The 18,488-nt window shown below is 49.8% G+C and overlaps 7 protein-coding genes across 7 annotated transcripts in view; 3 read left to right on the forward strand and 4 right to left on the reverse strand.

The window, feature by feature from the left end:
* CNJ00190 (hypothetical protein) overlaps window positions 1-338 on the reverse strand; it is a 1,159-nt gene extending 821 nt beyond the window's left edge. The window contains exon 1 of the mRNA XM_567276.2: window positions 241-338. Within this exon, the coding sequence (XP_567276.2) occupies window positions 241-274 (34 nt within the window). The 5' untranslated portion in view covers window positions 275-338. The remainder of the gene's footprint in view (window positions 1-240) is intronic.
* A 71-nt stretch (window positions 339-409) lies between these two features.
* On the reverse strand, window positions 410-2,793 carry CNJ00200 (conserved hypothetical protein). The gene is made up of 12 exons (XM_567277.1): window positions 2,651-2,793; window positions 2,427-2,563; window positions 2,306-2,364; window positions 2,165-2,245; window positions 1,934-2,114; window positions 1,796-1,884; window positions 1,633-1,741; window positions 1,472-1,576; window positions 1,218-1,423; window positions 1,048-1,164; window positions 797-996; window positions 410-748 (listed from the first exon to the last, which is right to left on the reverse strand). Exons 1-12 carry the CDS (start codon window positions 2,770-2,772, stop codon window positions 433-435), a joined length of 1,722 nt encoding a protein of 573 aa, XP_567277.1. The 5' UTR covers window positions 2,773-2,793; the 3' UTR covers window positions 410-432.
* A 131-nt stretch (window positions 2,794-2,924) lies between these two features.
* CNJ00210 (conserved hypothetical protein) lies at window positions 2,925-6,206 on the forward strand. Its single transcript, XM_567278.2, has 8 exons — window positions 2,925-3,151; window positions 3,197-3,216; window positions 3,279-3,456; window positions 3,508-4,644; window positions 4,700-4,886; window positions 4,931-5,444; window positions 5,560-5,682; window positions 5,762-6,206. The coding sequence occupies exons 1-8, from the start codon at window positions 2,971-2,973 to the stop codon at window positions 6,116-6,118; spliced, it is 2,697 nt and encodes an 898-aa protein (XP_567278.1). The 5' UTR covers window positions 2,925-2,970; the 3' UTR covers window positions 6,119-6,206.
* Window positions 6,200-8,966, reverse strand: CNJ00220 (RNA helicase, putative). The gene is made up of 3 exons (XM_567279.2): window positions 8,786-8,966; window positions 8,319-8,722; window positions 6,200-8,269 (listed from the first exon to the last, which is right to left on the reverse strand). The coding sequence occupies exons 1-3, from the start codon at window positions 8,913-8,915 to the stop codon at window positions 6,671-6,673; spliced, it is 2,133 nt and encodes a 710-aa protein (XP_567279.1). The 5' UTR covers window positions 8,916-8,966; the 3' UTR covers window positions 6,200-6,670.
* A 171-nt stretch (window positions 8,967-9,137) lies between these two features.
* Window positions 9,138-10,330, forward strand: CNJ00230 (hypothetical protein). Its single transcript, XM_567280.2, has 2 exons — window positions 9,138-9,327; window positions 9,375-10,330. The coding sequence occupies exons 1-2, from the start codon at window positions 9,226-9,228 to the stop codon at window positions 9,912-9,914; spliced, it is 642 nt and encodes a 213-aa protein (XP_567280.1). The 5' UTR covers window positions 9,138-9,225; the 3' UTR covers window positions 9,915-10,330.
* A 268-nt stretch (window positions 10,331-10,598) lies between these two features.
* Window positions 10,599-12,386, forward strand: CNJ00240 (expressed protein). The gene is made up of 2 exons (XM_567281.2): window positions 10,599-10,749; window positions 10,817-12,386. Exons 1-2 carry the CDS (start codon window positions 10,687-10,689, stop codon window positions 12,044-12,046), a joined length of 1,293 nt encoding a protein of 430 aa, XP_567281.1. The 5' UTR covers window positions 10,599-10,686; the 3' UTR covers window positions 12,047-12,386.
* A 1,110-nt stretch (window positions 12,387-13,496) lies between these two features.
* CNJ00250 (conserved hypothetical protein) lies at window positions 13,497-18,036 on the reverse strand. The gene is made up of 8 exons (XM_024657913.1): window positions 17,055-18,036; window positions 16,515-16,995; window positions 16,353-16,475; window positions 16,242-16,316; window positions 15,535-16,197; window positions 13,969-15,494; window positions 13,781-13,906; window positions 13,497-13,712 (listed from the first exon to the last, which is right to left on the reverse strand). Exons 2-8 carry the CDS (start codon window positions 16,984-16,986, stop codon window positions 13,590-13,592), a joined length of 3,108 nt encoding a protein of 1,035 aa, XP_024513595.1. The 5' UTR covers window positions 16,987-16,995; window positions 17,055-18,036; the 3' UTR covers window positions 13,497-13,589.
* Window positions 18,037-18,488: the final 452 nt, after the last annotated feature.

Genomic DNA, 18,488 nt, shown 5'->3' on the forward strand with positions numbered 1-18,488 from the left:
TGAACCGTTTAGAGACGAGCATGGTGAAAAGGGGGCGTACAAACACGATTCCCGTGGTGTGCTGGCAAGTCCGAGTGTCAGTCGTGGGGTAAGCTAACAGCGCACCCGCCTGCAGTCAATGGCCAACTCTGGGCCGCGCCCGAATGGCTCTCAGTTCTTTTTCACTTTCCGCCCGACGCCGCATTTGGACGGTAAGCCTACGGTGTTTGGCAAGCTAGTGGGGGGGAGGGGGGAGCTCACAGGCCATGACGAGGAAGCCAAACAAGTCCTGCATCCTGGCGCGGTGCGTGCCCGCGGTGAGGGCGGCCCAGGCGAGGGTGGTCCGTGCGGCGTGGACGACGGGGAGGGGGGGGATGTTCATCGGGGGGAGCTGAAGACGCGATACATGTCTACTACCACAATTACAATTACCCGACAATTAACCGGCGCCTCCTACCACCCCGAGAAATCGCCAAACCCCCCCGCCTTCTTCTTCTTCTTCTCCACCCCATAGTCCACCACGTCCAATGTCGTCCTCTGTCCAGCTTCTCCCCCCACCTTCAGATACTTCCCCACCCCCACATCCTCCTCCATCCTCCTCTTCCCCACCGCGCCCTTCTCTCCCAGCTTCGTACCCAGCCACGTCGTCCTGTCCTTCTCCCTCTCCTTCTGCGCCTCCGCCCGCCGTTTCAGCGCCGCGTCCGATTGGTCTTGTCGCGCCAGACGCGCTTGCAGCCGCGCTTGGTACGCTTCAAACGGGTCTTGCAGGCTATCCCCCGCGTCAGCTCGCTGCTTCAGGAAAGAACCCGGGACGTACACGGTAACACCCTGAATAACGATATCCCTCACCGGCCGATCCCCGCCCGGCCGCACATTCACCCGCTCAATCTTGTCCAACGTCTCTTCCCCGCCCACAAGCTTGCCAAACACCGTATGCTTACCGTCCAAATGCGGCGTCGGGCGGAAAGTGAAAAAGAACTGAGAGCCATTCGTGCGCGGCCCAGAGTTTGCCATTGACTGCAGGCGGTTGCGCTGTTAGCTTACCCCACGACTGACACTCGGACTTGCCAGCACACCACGGGAATCGTGTTTGTACGCCCCCTTTTCACCATGCTCGTCTCTAAACGGTTCACCCCAATATGACTCTCCCCCTCGCCCCGTACCGGTTGGATCGCCCCCTTGGACCTGTTCCCCTATCAGCGGAAGAACCAAACGGACAAACGACAAGAAACACGGACCATGAAACCAGGTATCAATCGATGGAACACGACGTTATCATACTTGCCCGCTTTCGCAAGCTGCACAAAATTATACACCGTCTTTGGCGCACGGTCCCCATGAAGTTCGACATTCAGCGGCCCAAAGTTGGTCGTTATCGTCGCGTACGCTTTGGATTTCTGTCGCTCTTTATCTTTCGTCGGGCGGGACAGTTCTTCAAACATGTCTGATATTTCAATCAGCCAGGTAGTTAGAAATAAAAAAAGACACTTGCATTCTTCTTCATCAAACATGGCGCGTTCACTCTTCGTTTCAGGCATCAATGAAGTACTAGTCAGCGAAGCAGCAGCTCGGCCAGAACTATAGTTGGATGCATTGTCTGCGATACATATTCCATGTTAGTACATCTCAACAAAGATTTAGGGTTAGACTCACAAGCCATCTGCTCAACCTTGCGCTTCGCAACAACGCCCTCCTTCTTTTCCTGCCCCTTTCCATCGTCTATTTTCGATGGTGTCGGTGCTGGCGATTGTCCAGATTTGTTCTGGGCGTTTTTCAATAAACGCTACATTTTCTACAGACGAAACCGAAAACCTACTTTTTCAGCAATCATCTTTAACACCTTGCTAGCTCCCCCTGCTGCATCCACATTGATTCCTCTCAACGGATCCCCAGCCAGCTCGTCCTCTTATCATCAATCAGCCCCCACCATCAATCTGGGCAAGAACCAACATACCCGACACCTTTAAATCCTTCTTCACATAATCATACTCTCTCAAATCCCTTGCAGCAAGGTTCTCCGGATCCTGGATCGTGATGATATCCTTCCGCTTAAACGGCTCGTCGTTTACCAGATCTCGCCATGTCTTGGGCTTGATAGCGAGCAGCTGAAGGGATGCCATGTCAAATACATTGCCCTATATAACAAGTAATGAGTGGGTGTTCGGACAAGTATAAGAAAACGTACAGTGTTTTTGAGAAAGACAATGTGGATGTGGGGGGAGAAGACTTTATAAGTGATCGGGTCATGGAGGTTGCCTTCCGCATTCTGCACTTTTTACATCAGCCACAACATCCTTTTTTTCTTTCTTTTTGGAGCCACACCCACTCGGGAAAAGTTGAGTTTGATCAACTGGCTCGTTTCCAGAGGTTTACCAGTTACCGGGTCTTGGGGGGGTTATCCCTCATCAGTTAAAAGAGCCAACACGGAGCGATTCGGCCCAACTCACTAGACTTGAATTTTCTGATATAAGGAACAATGTTCAAAAGGTCAAAGACATCTGCTCTCGGCGCTTCTCCTGCTTTCGTTTCCGATATAACAGCGACTGGATTCTTGAACGGCTGTAGAGATAACGCACAGCAGTCACTGCACACCACACACACACACACACACACACATAAGCTATCGAGAAACCGCAACCCGAAACGAGGGACGAGGACAAATAACACTTACAACGGTAATCGCTGAAACTCTGATTTGCCCGTCTCTTGTCTTTTCCCAAAACTTGAAGCAGTGTGGCTCCCCGCCGCATGTTCCGAGTGCGTCACGTATAGCTTGTCCGAGTTGTGTCCCATATTTTTGCGGAGAAAGTGTTTATAGGTAGGATGGATAACTTGAAATAAAGAGCAAAGGTAAGCGTAAAGAGCGGAGATCGGGAGCGAGCAGTTTAGACAATTGTCATCTTCCACATCATTATTTTTTTATCTTTTCAACACTCGCTGTTTGTGTTTCATAACATCATCCGTTCACTTCCGAATACCTTTCAATAAAAGATGGACGGCCAGGAATGTATGGCCTACGCCATCCTGCTCACCTATTTCCTCCTCATATTTCTATCATTCGGCCTCGTCTTCAGATCGCTCGTCGCCGGAATACAGCTCGACAAGCTTTTTGAAGGAAAGGCCTTCTTCTTTCTCAGATCGGCTCTGGGAGCACTGCTTTGCACATGGTATTGTGAGTCATACCGAACCACGTTCCAAGCACTGATTCCTTTCCTAGTCATGATCCAGTTTATGAGTGTCCGTCAACGAAAAAACGTTTTAACCATCCCCTGATTGAACAGCTGACCATGAATGATTAGTGGTCATACCAAGATTTCGCAGTATACAATTCACCAAGCACTGTCGGCCAATGGCTAGCCAACACGGGTTTATTCGAACAAGCTTGGTCAATCGTATGCAACGGCCCCGGGAACTGGTGGTGGTCAAGCTGGATCTGTACTTGGACCGTCGCGTTCACCGCTATAGTCTGGTTCGAGAGTGAGTCCCATCCCTCCTATATGCAATCAGCTAAAACAATGGATATATTAGGCGGCCGACGGGGCATCACGTATCCTTATGCCTACATGCTTCTCGGTCAGCTCGTTGCCATGTCCGTCGCCACCTCCTTGTTCCTCGTCGCCCTCTCTCTCCACCCGCGTATCCATCCTTCCCCACGGACGATTCCTCTCTACATCGCGCTGCCCCTCGTCATGGCGTTTGTCCCGATATACTTTTTACCACAGGACGTGGGGACCGGCAGGTTTATGAAAATGCTGTTATGGCTACATGGTGCCCTCTTTCTCGTACTGACCAGCCCCCCCGCGAGCGGAGAAGACGTCGCGTCTCGCAAAGGTGTATCCCCCTCTTTTCTCAATACAGTGTTCATTGCTCTGGCCGGCGTCATCCATATCCCCGCTACAATTCGCCTTATCACCGCCATTCCCACCGGACAATCACTCACCTCGTACCTCTACACCACCCTCTTCTCCCACCCAGCCCAATCATCCATCTCCCTCGACGTCGTTTGGGTATTCCTCATCCTTTCAATCTGGTCAGTCCTCTCCGGCTCATCTCTTTCCCGATTTCTCAAATCCACGTTTTTCCTCTCCGGCCTCGGCCTCGCCCTTGTCAACTACACCGGTATCAACTGGGGCCTTGTCGCAAGTATAGTCCCCATGCTTCTCCTTCTTTCCGTTGGCGGCTGTGCGCTGTATATCAACAGCCTCCGCAAAACCAACGCCCTAAAGCGCGCCACCCTCCTCGAAAAGATGGGTATGCCCGACAACGTCCTCATCCATGGCACCACCACAACTCCCCCTTACATGAGCACCAAAAAAACCATTGTCGGCTTCTGGCATCCGTACTGCAACGCCGGCGGAGGCGGGGAACGTGTGCTCTGGGTCGCCGTCCGGTACATCCAACGCCAAGAGCCTGATACCCTCGTCCTCGTCTACTCGGGCGACTACCCCACCGCGTCGAAAGAGGAAATCATCGGAAAAGTCTATGAACGCTTCTCCATCGAGCTCGATCCCGCTAGACTGCACTTTGTGCCCCTCAAAAAGAGGTACCTGATTTCAGATGGTTATTGGAAGAGGTTCACCTTGTTGGGGCAGTCGTTGGGAAGCTTGGTGCTTGCTTTCGAAGGGCTATGCGGAGAAGACGGCTTATGGGGTGATCTGTTCATTGGTAAGTTTTGTATATCCCTGTTCAAAAAGCACCCAAAACTAAAACCCCCCCGCAGATTCCATGGGCTATGCGTTCACTTTTCCCCTCGTTCGCCTTATCGCCGGTTCTCAGATCGCAATCGGCTCCTACACCCACTACCCAACTGTCAGCGCGGATATGGTGAAGCGTGTAAAAGCGCGCACGGTGGGGGTTGAGAACGGTGGTGCGGCGAAGAGTTGGGTGAGGACAAAGATCAAGCTTTTGTAAGTATACCCACGCTTCGAGTTGGTTTCTAACAATGAAATAGGTACTACCACATCTTTACGTCCGTTTACTCCCTCTCCCTCCTTTACTGCCAACACATCCTCACAAACTCCTCCTGGACCCAAGCACACATCCAATCCCTCCTCCTCTCCGCCCGCCAATCCTTTCTAGCCTCCCTCCTTCTCAAGGATGACCTCACACTAGAAAAACGTAGAGAGAGGGGAGAGCTCCAAGAAGGGGATGACGCCGGCGATACCAGGTGTGAAGTAGTGTACCCACCGTGCGATACTCGAAAACTCTCTTCACTCCCCCTCTCCCTTCCCTCCCCCACGCCTAAAAGAGGTAGAAAGAGGGAATTTGTGTCTCTTGCGCAGTTCCGTCCGGAGAAGGATCATAAAAAGCAGTTGGAGGCCTTTGCGATTCTGTTGAAGGAACATCCCGAGATGAGAGAGGGTGAAGGAGGAGTCAAGTTGGTGATGATGGGCGGCGTAAGGGATGAGGGTGATCAACAACGGCTGGAGGGGTTGAAGAAGATTGCCACAGAATTGAATATCGAGGTGAGTTTTTGCCCATTCTTCACTGGAAAAAGTATAAAAATGTATACTGATTTTTGGGGGCCGTCTTTCTTTTCTCTCCCACCCTTACTTGACTGGTTGAATGGACTCTTGATAGGATAACGTCGAATTTGTGGTGAGCGCGCCGTACTCTGAAATTGTACGACGGCTGGGCCAAGCCTCTGTTGGCTTGAACACTATGATGGACGAACATTTCGGAATCAATGTCGTTGAATTCATGGTGTGTCTTCTTCCCCCCCCCCCCCCCCCCCTTGATTTATACACCACAGCTAACATGCGGGGATCTCCCAAAAATTCAGGCAGCAGGACTTATCCCTGTCGTTCACGCATCGGCCGGCCCGCTGCTCGATATTGTGGTCCCCTTTCACAACCAGCGTACTGGATTCCACGCCACAACGGCCGCCTCATTTGCAGAAGCCATGTATCAAGCAATGACAATGTCAGATAAGGAGGCGATGAAAATGCGAAAGGCGGCAAGACAAGCGGCGGAGGAAAAGTTTTCGGAGAAAAGGTTTGAGGAAGGATGGGAAAAGGGGTGGAGGAGGTTGACAGGGTTAATAGGAGGTGTCGGCGTCGGCGATGGCGATGGCGAGGGCAGTAAAATTGCAGGAAACCGGAAAAGTAGGGGTAGCAAGGGAACGAGAGAGAAGAGTTGAGAAAAAGAATTGGCGATAGACAGATGACATGTATTACGTTGTGATATGGAGACACAACCAGGCCGTGAGAGCACGAAAGTGATACTTTGAATCTACTAAATCTTCTCCAATTGCGAGAGAAACCAAAGACTAAATAGTGCATGAATGGTGTGAAGGATATTGGTACAACAAAGGTTCAACTTTATATTCCCCTTCCCCCCATCCACTTCTCTTGGAGAATTCATCCTGTATGAGGACATCCAACATAATCCCAGAAAAAGAGAAGTGACCTAAATATGACTAGCTGCAATATCTGTTATGCTGATGATGAAGACAAAAATCAAGAGACGAATGTTCGTCCCGGTTCTAATTCGGTTCTATATCGTTTAATTTTGAAGAGATCGGGAATTTTTTTTTATCTTTGATGATTGGTAGGAAGGGCGAGAGCGACGGGTTAGTCGAGATGATATAGATGTGTAGGTCTTTTTGGAGGAGAGAAAAGGAGTAGAAGACGGAGAAAATAAACAGGACGGTAAGGATCACGTCGTACTGAAAATAGGAGAGGAGAAGGCCTTAATAGTCTCGCTTGAAGCCCCCGCTCCTACTCTTCCCCGCAAAGCCGCCACCACCATCCCTCCTAGCGCCAAATCCGCTTCCACCACCACCTTGCCCTCTACCTCCAAAACCTCCACTGTCCTCCCTCCTACCGCCATCCCTCTTTCCAAACCCACCACTGCCCCTTCCAAACCCACCACTGCTCCTTCCAAACCCACCCCTGGATCCACCACCTCCATTCCTGGTGTTCCTCCTCTTCTCACTGAACCCTACCTTCTTCAAAAACTCTTCTGACACGTAAGGCGGTTCGATCAAACCACCGCCTTCGACTGACCAGGCTTTCAAACCCTTCAAGATATCCTGCGCTGAAGCGTCCAACATCTGCTGCTTGGAGTGGTAGTAGCCGAGCATGGACATGAAGACTTCCTCGACAGCCTTGGGGTCAAGAGTAGGGAGAAGGCTCTCGACGGCGGAAGGAAGAGAGTCAATAACAGAGGCGTATGATGAGGGCGCCTTGGCGATGACGTCCGAGGTAAGATCAGAAGTGGAGATACGCTGGATAGGGATGCCCTTGAGATGGTCGAGGAAGCCAGCTTCAAAGGGGAAGAGAACGAGATCACCTCGACCTTCCTTCCCGGCTCGCCCGGTACGACCAACACGGTGGATATACTGCTCCGTAGTCGAGGGAACACCAAGTTGGATAACCCTCGTCACACCTGGGTAATCCACACCTCTAGCAGAAACATCAGAAGTAACGAGCACCGCTGGGCGGTGTTCCCTTCTAAACTTGTCGGAAGAGCGGGTACGTTTGTTTTGATCAAGTTTGGAGTGAATCTCGTAGACGGCTGTTTGTGCAGGCAAAGTATCGACCAACTCGCGGACGAGGGTAGCGGTGAGCATGGTTTGTTTGGTAGTGTTGAGGAATAAAACGATCTTGCTCTTGGGGTTCGCCATTTGGTCCTGGGCAATGAGTCGCATAATGTGGGGCATCGCGTCAGCAGAAGAAGGAACGACAGTGGCGTACTGGGGGATGTGGAGATGGACATTTGATTCGTTCTTGGGGACACAGTCGATGACCTTGTGGCCCTTTCGCAAAGAGTGTCGAGCGATCGCAGCAATTTCTTTGGAAACAGTCGCAGAGAAAAACAATGTCTGGCGCTCTTTTGGCAGATGGTCAATGATGAACTTGAGGTCTTCGGAGAAACCCATATCGAGAAGCGTATCAGCTTCATCAAGCACAAGCATATCCGTCTTGGCCAACGCATCCTTCACTAGGGGTTCTGAGATCAAATCTCTCAATCGGCCGGGGGTAGCCACCACTACATCCTTGGACCGTCTTGAAAACTCTTTCAATTGCCTGAGTCGGCTTTCACCACCGACGAATGAGTGAACGGTCAAGTCCTTATGCCAAGTACAGAGTTTCTCCGCTTCAACTGCGATCTGGGTAGCGAGTTCTCGAGTAGGAGAGATGATCAAAGCGCCCAGGTGGGAACGGGAGATGGCGCGGTGGTTGCGGCCCTGGGCATGCTTATCAGGAATGGTACCGTCGGGATTGGGTGCTTTAGAGAGACGTTCAAGAGTGTTAATGCGTGCGTCAATCGCAGGGACCAAGAATGCCTGAACAATATTAGCTCAATACCCTAGATCAGAATACGCAAATACGCACCATAGTCTTTCCGGTACCAGTCTTGGCCTTTACTAACAAATCTTCCCTTTCCTCTTTCATCTCGACCTCACCCTCCTGTTCGGCTTCTTCCCTCGCCTTGCTCCTCAACTTTCCCCCACTCAAATGTGGCAAAAGTCCCAACACACGCTTTTGCACTTCACTCATCGCGGTAAATTTGAAAGGTTTGACGGTGAGCGCTTTGAGTGTATCATGGTTAATTCGACCTTTGAGAGATTCGAATGGGACGGTGTCGACTAGAGGTTCTGAGGCGGGATGGCCAGGGTCGTCAAGTTGGGGAGGGATAACCACGGTATTGGAGGATGGAGCGAGTTCGGCGCCGGAAAAGAAGTCGTCGTCTTTTTCGGCAACGGCAGAAACAGCGTAGCCCCTTTTCTCAAGAATTCCTAAAGTCACCGTTAGAACTACATCAGCCTTAGAACTACATCGGCCTTCACTAGAAGACTTACGTCTCAAGGAGAGCTGGGTGGACCTGGCGAAAGCAGGAGTGACGGTTCGAAGAACAGAGGAAGGAGGGGAGAAACGGGGAAGGACGTATCCTAGAGCACGAGGTGCTCTTGAGAGCTGTCTGGGGAGCATCGGAAGCAGGTAAGGAGGGAAAAGAACGGTTGGGAAAGATGAGACATATCAGTGGCAAGGGATTATTTGCTCGGGTTGTGCGACGAGAAATTTTTTAGAAAAAAATCCGAGGCACTATATTACGTATTACCTTCATTTGTAATCCCATTAGAATTGTGTTTGTAATTGGATGAAATATACATGGCAAGATCAGGCGAGAGCTTGAGTTCAATTCTCGAGAGTGTTTTTATTCGGATTATAAATTCATTTGAAAAGACTCAATTAATCTTTCCACCTTCATTTTCCACTCAACCTTTATCGCATACTCATCATGTTCGAAGACGATGACTGGCTCAACGGCCCTCAGCAAGGAGGCGCGCAAGACCCCCTGGTTGAGCAAGAATACACTCGTATCGCCAGCAAATACAGCGACGTGCGTCATTTGACACTCGCAAATGTGCTCGCTAATGAATTTCACAGGCCGGCTACAGAGAAGGTATCACAGACGGTAAACTATCCACTCTTCAACAGGGCTTTGACGAAGCTTTCGCTCAGTCCGTACCATTGTCTCGCCGAATCGGCGCATTGCGCGGTAGAGCGGCTGCTCTTCTCGCTTTCGCAAAGGCTTCTTCCTTCTCTTCACCAACCTCTATTCCTACCCTCAACTCCATTCCTCATTCTCGGCAAGCTCTTTTAGACGACCTCCACGATTATATCAAACAAATTTCTTCCATTCGCCGTTCTGAGGTTTTACCCGAAGACCTCGAGCGGATCGTCCACGAACGAGAAGATTATGCGGCGGCTTCCGCCTCTGCCAACAATGGTGTGTTTGAGCTTGATACGACTCATGAGCGAAAAATGGAATCTTTGGAGAAAAGCTTGGAAATGTTCGGCTCTACTTCAGGTACTAAGGCAAGCCAAGATGATAAGGAGGAAGGAGAAGAAAAGAAGTACGGGGAAGAAGGGATTGAGAGGTTGGAAGCAAAGCTTAGGGAGCTAGAGGGGAGGTTCAGAGGTTGAAAGCCGCCTGGTTTTCCGCATCTGCCCGGTCTTTCAACCTGCTGCATTTTCCGACCTTCCAGGTCCGTCGACATCAACAAGCGTCACCTCAGCCCCTGACTCTACCTTCAAGTAGTCGGCCCACTACCTCACCTACTTTCAATTTCAGGTCTCCATGGGAGACAACTTTTATAAAAGGGAAATGCGTCTTTCTACAAAAGAAGAGAGAGATGAGAGGAAATATATGGGCGGATAATAGAGAAGCTAGAGGGTGGAGTGATAATTGGGCTATCTCCATCGAAGAAAATTGTTATCGTTCCAGCAAATTGAGGCGGAATACGTATGTAGATCGATCCAGAGTGTTAGAGTGTTTAACTCGAACGACGTGACTTGTTCGTCGTTCAATTTGCATGCATGCATGAACCGTTCATATCAAACAATGTGACTCGGTCGACTATCTATACCGTTTTCGCCCTCCATCGGTGCTGGAGGCCGTGGTGTGTTAAGTATGAGCGACAGATGACAGTCAAGTGGGCAGCAAATTGAGAGGAGCTCCTTGCGGAATTTAAAGAAGTCCCCCTGGACCGGTTTAGTTGCCCCAATATCTATTTTGGGCCCCGTGGGACGGCGATGCCCGCCGGCTTTCGACGGTGACGATTGTCAACGGACTGCCAAGAACTAAATTCTTTTATCAGAAAACCCTGCCCACACTGTAAAAGCCCTGCGCCAAATTCAAGCTGGCAAGATATCATTCCCCTTCCTATCCTATTTACATTGCCTGACGCATTTTACTATGGTCTCCTCTCGCAAACTCTTCAAGAAGACCCTCCTCATAGCCATCAAACCATCTCGTTCTGTGAGTGAATCCGAGAGTCACACCGTTCTTTGTCGCTTCCACACGACTGACTCCATGTTCGGTAAAGGCCACCTCAACCCTGACTACGAGACCTAGCACTCCAACCGATCTGCCAATCTTCCCACAAGAGATCTTTGAACAAATCATCTCCCACCTCACCGACAACCCATCTGCACTCCGGGCTATCGCGCTCACATGTCGAGCTCTATCTCCGCTCGCTCTTAATCCGCTATGGTACCGAGTCCCTGTTGGCCTCCAATCCAAATCACCTCTCAAAACTCATTACTTTGGGCCTACCACCAGAGAAATTATCAGTCTCGGGTTGATCAAGCCTCTCCCATTCCCAAACCTTTCTGCAGAGTTGAGAGGTATGACTCGTGTGATCGATTTCTATTTTCGGCACTTTGGGTGGTCGCTCGCCCTATATCGTCGTGAGCACCGTTTCCTCGAGTTGTTCAATAAAGTCAAGGCTATCCGAATACACCTTGATTCATTATGCGGCTATATGTCTTCTACAGGGGTGCCGTCCAAGTTTAGGGATGAAGATGCGGGATACGAGAATTATGCGCCGAGGTTGCCTGCTTCCGAAAAGGTCGTCTTTATCGGGCCATGCTACGATCCTTATTACGGAAGTTGGTTCTGTTCGTGGAAAGGCCATGAATGGCTATCATCCAAGGCGCCCAAAAAACTTGTACTCCTCCTCAAAACCAACGCCCACCCCATCTCCTTTCGACCAGGGAGCTTTGCAGCTTCCGTTCTCCTTAGCACAAGCATCCCTGACCTTCGCGATATCGTTATTATCTTCCACCAAGGCGCCAAACGATATAAACCGTTGCGCACCATCGAAGGGGACCCATGGCGTCAAGTGAGAAAAGAGATGGTGGTACTGTTAGCTGCGTTGAGGAAAAAGTACCCAGGGACGCGAGTAACATTGGTGAACACAGGATGTTTCAGGGCGACGTGGCTTGGATACAATAAACCTGTTGAAGAAGAAGCAGTACAACAAAAGGTAATGGAAGGGCTGAAGAAAGTGGGGGCAGCGAAAGGAATCAAACTGTTTGGCAGGTTTAGCAATTATCCCCACCCTCACTCATCGGGAACAAGTCCAGCCGTAAAAAGCTTGGTTGTAGACGGCAGAACGACGGATAAGAATAATAGGGGGAAAAGTGCAAGAGATGGTATCGGGACGCCGAATGCAGGGAATGAAAAGGAACGACTAATGTCGTTGGGTGAGTACTTGAGAGTAGAAGATTGGGAAGGAGAGCTGGACGAGCGTGAGATTGGGTCATGGCTCTGATCATAATGTTGCTCTTGCTATCAGACACTTGTAGGCGGACATCTCTAGGCCTGCAATACTGACATCTAATGCAAGAGGTCAAGGCAGTATTACAGAATTGGCGTGGATGAGGATCCTAGTGGTGACACCGATAGAAAAGGCTTTGCACAGACATTGTGATGGATGCACAGTGTAGCATGTTATTGATTCCTGTTTGGTGCATGCTGGCCTTGGCTCAGTAAATCGTTTACAAGATGGAAAGGACAAGAGGAGGAAGATAAGAAGGATAATGTTACGACTCGTCCCCAACAAGGTCCGGCCTTGGAGACGAGATGGAAAGCCGTAGTTTAACTAAACGATGAGATATGTAAGATATACCTCTTGACACTTGTCTGTTGGCCTATGGTATAGGGCGAAAGTATTTGTGCTTGGGAAGATCAGGCAAGCTTAATTATATACTAGTGAGGTAAGTTTAAGTCGAAGGTGGTTCCAGGTAAGACAAGAGCGAGCAATGGGAGCTCGAGGACCTTTCGCAAAGTAACTTATGAGATATTGATCTTCGAGGGGAAGAAGATCAAGATCGAGGATAGAACTCCCCCCCTTTATATACTTCTACAGAAATCTATTTATATCCCTCGAGGTCCAGCTGGAAGTCCAGTTCTTCTATCGGAGGTCCAGCTGGACCTTCTTATCTGAAGGGAGTCGTGACTTGTATATGATCTCTTCTACTTCGTACAGGCTCGTGACAGATAAGAAGAAAGAACTGCGATCATACGACTTTTTATCTGTAAGTAAAAAAGCATGAAAAAATATACGACTGAGTGTTGAGTTAGAAAAGTATGGTCACGTATTGGATGATAAATAACTGAATTGGACGACAACGTTAGAGCCACGCTATTTTGAATATAGGGACGATAATGGTGTATGGTGGGTGGGTGTACAATAAATGTGCATCATAAGAAGAATCATTCAAATTCATTCGGCAACTGACAAAATCCCGGCCATGGTCCCTCAACCTAGATTGCTGAGCTGGTGTATATGTCAATCATCATAACCTTGTGTGGGCTTTATGAGCAACGTTGCAAAAACTTCCTGGCTTGTGAGTATATAACGAAATCCAGGATCATTTTTCAGAAACACGTAATGGTGATTTGCCAAATAAATATAGCCTCCTTTCTCCGCTGCTCCTCTTCTTCGCTCCATCATTTCTTCAGAATCATCGCTCTCCTCATTCCTCACCTCCCCCAGAGACCGAAAGAAATATCTCATCACTTACATCGCTGTCCGGAAAACTAACATCAAATTCCACTATTGGGCTTAGAGGGTTCGTTGGTTGAGTCGGTCTGTCAATCTGTACTGACAATGTTGTTGTTGGGACGTTGGTGATTACGTCATAATTTTCTGCCTTTACCAACCCACTCTTTTCGTTATGGAAGACCATCTCCCCAAGACACCCTAGCGTTCATGGTCTTCATGCAAAGAATTCTAGCCATGAGATGTCGTAGATGAGAAAGAAAGAAATGACATGCCAAGAAAGTACAGAAAAAGTAAATTTGGGTCAGGCCTACTCCTTCCCACCCGCACGGCGATTCCTCCATCCCATATACCCCTTCTCCTCATCATCCCCAGCCGCTCTCCTTGTTGGCCTCGTCCGTCTGGCAGGTTCTTCATTCTCCGATTGTCCATCCTAGATAGCCACATGTCAGTGGTCTAGCCTCTGGATTGGAAGATAGATTAGACAAAGGTGGGACTCACAAGACCCATGACCTGCCTTCGCTTGGTAATACCGCCCAACAACTCTGGTTGCCAGAACGTAAGCGCTTTGAGGAGATCTTTTTCGCGGATACCCTTTGGGTTAAGCCATCGCATAAATTCGCGCACCTGAGAATAGACGGTGAATAAGCTTCTGCACAACTATCGGTAGTAAGAAAATCCAAACTCACCTGCTCAACATCGTCATAACACCCCCACTCACCCCTGCCTAACTTGCCCCCCTCTTCCATTTTCCTCCTCCTCTCAACATCCTCCTTCTTCACCTCTTCCTTCACGCCCATTCCTTCCAATACCGCATTTGCAGCATTGAGGTAATACGTCTCCTCTGGTTCATCTACCCCTTGAATATACAGCCGTCCCGTTCCATACGTCAGTTTACCGTCGGGCGCAAGCATCGGCGCGGAACCCTGCGCGTCAAGCCACCAGATCCTGTTCCCAAACCTGTCCAATCCCAGGGGCTTGGAACGTAATGTCCATATATGCGACCGGAACTCATAATCAAGTTTTTTGAGCTTCGCGGCCAGCACTTCCTCTTCTTCAAGAAGACGTTTCTTTTCGCTAGCATTGTATTTTGACAGACGAGCTTCTTCGCGTTCCTTGATTGCACGCTCGCGATGCATCGCTTCTTCGGCAGCACGTTCACGAGCCTTTTCAGCCATGGCGCGACGGCGGGAAGCGGCGGTTTGGGCGTGATGCCCTTGGTCAGCGGATGGAGGTGACGAGAGGGCAGAATAAGAGTCATCTTCGGGCGGGCGCATCTCGCTGTCAAGGTCATCTTCCAGTTCATCTTCCCCTTCTCCTCCTCCATTGACATGGCCGTTAACCTTGACATCCACGTCCACATCCATCCCCGCTTCTCCTTCTACGGCTTCTACGTCTTCAGTCTTTGGCTCCAGCCCTTCCCTCTCAGCCTGCACTCTCCTTACTTCCCTCTTCACGTCGACTTGCTCCTTCCTCACCTCTGTCAACGCTGCGATACTCTCCTCCATGAACCCTCTCACTTTCTCCGTCTGACCCACGAGCTCAATGAGAAACACGATGATGTCCAGTTTGTGTAAATGGTGCAATGTCGGGTACCTCGTCGGGATCTTTGCAGGTACAAGACCGAGGCCGGAAGAAGAAGTAGATGATGAAGGACCGGTGGACCATGTCGGGCGGGTAGGCGCCGGTTTCGGTTCAAATGTGAGGTGAAGGATATTATCCAAGAAATTTGGCAGGCTCTCCAAACTCGCTCGTTCCCATAAACACCCTATCAACGCAGCTTCCCATCCTCTCCGATTATCCCTCAGTGGGATCTCGGTATCTTTCCACGACTGGGCGAGCTTCTCAGCCACCGGACTGAGCGTTTCGGTCGTAGCACCCTTTTCGCCTTCCCAGTAATCTCTGTCGTCTTCTGGCTGCCGGCCGGTGGCAGATATGGGTCGGACAGGAGAGTGGCCAGACGCAGCATCGGCGATGAGAACAGAGAGAAGGCACGCGTGGATCTCGGCGATAAGTGGTGGCGAGGGGGACGTAGTATGATAAAGGGACTGTTCAAACTCGTCGATCGTGAACGGGGAGAGGTTGAGCGGTGTGCCCATGACGTTCAAAAAACTCCAAGAATTCAAAAGCTTTTCAAATTGATCTCCAAAGGGTAACGTCCTGACGAGCTGTGGTCTCACTCTTACATCTTCTTCTGACCATTCCACAAGCAAGTCTATTCTCGTTAGCTTCCATCTCTAATTCTTACAACTCACCTTCGTTAGGCCACTTCATCTGCTTTTTCTTCTTCCTCTCCTCTTCCTCTTCCTTCATTCTTCTCTCCTCGTCCTTCTTCTTCGCCTTCTCCTCTTCCTTCATTCTCTTTTCCTCCTCTTTCATTTGCTTCTTCGTCTTTGGTTTCTCCTCCACCTCCTCATCTTCGACGTTCAAGCCCAACCTTTCCTCCCTCTCACGCTTCCGCTTCCCCATCTGGCGTTCTCTGTAAGATGAGATGAATAACCTTGTCGACTCTGACATTTCCATGGGGATACCCCATCGACGCGCCACGGCCGGTTTCACGATCCACGGCGAGTATACTGCCGCATCACGTTCGACGCAATCCCGGATGAATCGTTTGAGCATCGCGCGGGAAAAGTTGATACGGTCCCGGGATATCTTGTCGGCGGTGACTTGCAGCGCATTCTCTTGGTCATCGTCTTCTACACCGTCCTCGACTAGTTTTACGACGTAGATGTACTGTCCCGGGTCGTCTTTCTCGAGTACATCTTCCGAAGCGAGGTTGAGATCGATCGCGAGGGGGTGGGTTTCGAGGGTGAGGCCATTGGAAGTGGATGGGATCAAAGTCAGAGAAGGGGAGGGGGGGACTGTTTTGATTATCCTAGCGAGGTATTTGTCGCCTTGGACGTCGACGAATACCTCTGCGATGTGTCAGCGTCAATCACGTGTAGGAAAAGTTACGCACTCTCATCGTCGAAGAATCGATTATGGAATCTTTCAAAGATCTTATCCGCGAGGTTCTCCAGCTTCCCTTCGATTTCTATTTGTCAGCTTGGTCTGGTTAGGGGTGACTTACGGAATTGGACGGCACTCAAAACGGCCTTTTTCAACTGCTTAGGGAATCGGGTATGCAGCTGTCGAATTTCTTTCTGTTCTGATCGTAAAGCGTCCAAGTATGGCATTGACGATTTGCCGGATACTTGATACGTCAGCCATGCACTAAACAGACAAAACTTACCTTCACATTGGAAGATCTGTTGATCGTAAAACGCCTTTCTTGCAGAGTACGATTCGTAATCTGTAAAGATTTCGCCAGTCTCTGGGATGTACCAACAATCACGATCATGGATCCGCCAGGCAACAGCAGGCTCTTCCTGCACAGTCGCCGAAGGTTCACCATCTTGTGGACTCTCCCCATTCACCATAGTCGAACTCGGAGCGACAGCCTTTCCCTTTGATTTTTTCCCTACCACCGTCGTGTGGCCATTGGTAAACTCGCCTCTGAAGACAGCCAACAGCTTTTCCAGCTGCTCTGCATCGTCTTTTCCATCTGGCGGGATGAATTGCTGAAGCTGTTCATGCGTGAGCGGAGTTGGCGCTTGGGTTTGGAGAGGGTCGGAAGTAGAAGATGAGGCGGGTATTGGTTGGAGGACCGCGGAGAGGGATGGAAGGGGCGTGAGGTGAACTGGCTTGCGTTTGAGGAGCGGCATCGTGGTTCACTAGGAGGTTTGAATGTTATGGTTGAAAGCTAGATGAACAGAAAAAAACTGGTACGCACCTTATCCGTGGCGACAGCGCGCAGCTGAAGCAAGAGAAGAAGTTTATTCGGAAGCGAGACCGGGGTGGCTTCAATGCTGTCGTGGGCCAAGTTAGAGAGCCCGGAGAGAAATCTCGACGTCTATCAGTCAATAGGAGCCTTAACTTCTTTTTTTGGTAGGGCAAAGAGATGTTGATCCAATTGATGGTTGAATGAACCAGAGGGTATCGAAGAGAAGATCCCTCCTTTTTTGTATGAACGAAGCTGAAGAGAAGTAGCTCCGGGATTGCGGAACAGTTATGCAGAGAAAGGCGGGTGTAGCGTGAGCAATGGGGAAGATTGGCGTAGAGTAAGTAAGCCTTCGCCTTCACTGGTCTCGGTGGATCAGGAAGTATAGTTGATCAAAACAATACGTGCAATGGCGTGTCCTTTCGTTTCCAGTACTGCTGGAAGCGTTGAAGATAAACTTTTGAGTTCCTCGAGGACGGTTGAATGAGACAGTGCTGATGAGATGACTTGTCTTTTTCGTGGTAATCAACCTAAATGAAAGGGAGAAGAGGTTGGTATTGTCGAATGGTCAAGCTCAGGCGTTTAAGCTAGAAAGTCGGCGGAAGAAGGAAAGTGGTAGAGGGAAGTCTTGATTGGTCTTGTAGGATAGAGGAAAAGGTTAAACGAGACAAGATAGACAAATGACGCGTCTTTTTCGTGGCAGGTAAATGGATGGGGGGAAGAAAAGCGTGCGGACGTGTCTGGGCGCCTTGGATGTTGATGCGGAGCGGTTGTTATGCAGTCCGAGAGGATGGGCGGGTATAGGTGGACGATGGGTGGGATATGTGGTAGGAAGAAAGAAGGAAAGCGGTGGTGAGAGAAGACGGAATAACAAGGAAGGAAGAAGAACAGGTGGCGGGTGGCAAGCAAGGAGCAGGGTGGAAGATATATGGCTCGCATGGGGATACCTGAAAATGTAGCGAGCATGGCCATAGTTGTAGTGCAATGGTGCCTTCTTCGGCATCATAGGAGAATGCCACGTCAGGTTGGAAAGCGCGCGCCGATTAAGAAGAAGAAGAATGATGATGAAAGAAGATTTGTGAACAATTTGAAGAGCGTAGCAGTAGTACGTAGCATTCATGAAGCAAAATGGCAGAGAAATTAGAATTACACACCCAAGCACGTAACAGACAGAGACAGATAGTAGAGATAGAATAAATGGTACAGCAATATAAGGTGAAGAGGCAGAGAATACACATTTGGAATGGATTCGAAACAAGACTACGTTACGTAGTAGTAGTACTGTGCCATCTTGACGACTGTAACGATCGCACAGAAGAGCGTCTCAAATAATGATCCATTTCCATGGTGTAACGGGCGACCGCAGAGGTAAACATTCATGGTTTTTTTCACCCTTGCTCATCATATGGCGTTGCGTACATCTGTTCCTCATTTCTCGACACACGA

The sequence above is a fragment of the Cryptococcus neoformans genome (assembly GCF_000091045.1).
Source record: "Cryptococcus neoformans var. neoformans JEC21 chromosome 10 sequence".
Lineage (NCBI taxonomy): Eukaryota > Fungi > Basidiomycota > Tremellomycetes > Tremellales > Cryptococcaceae > Cryptococcus > Cryptococcus deneoformans.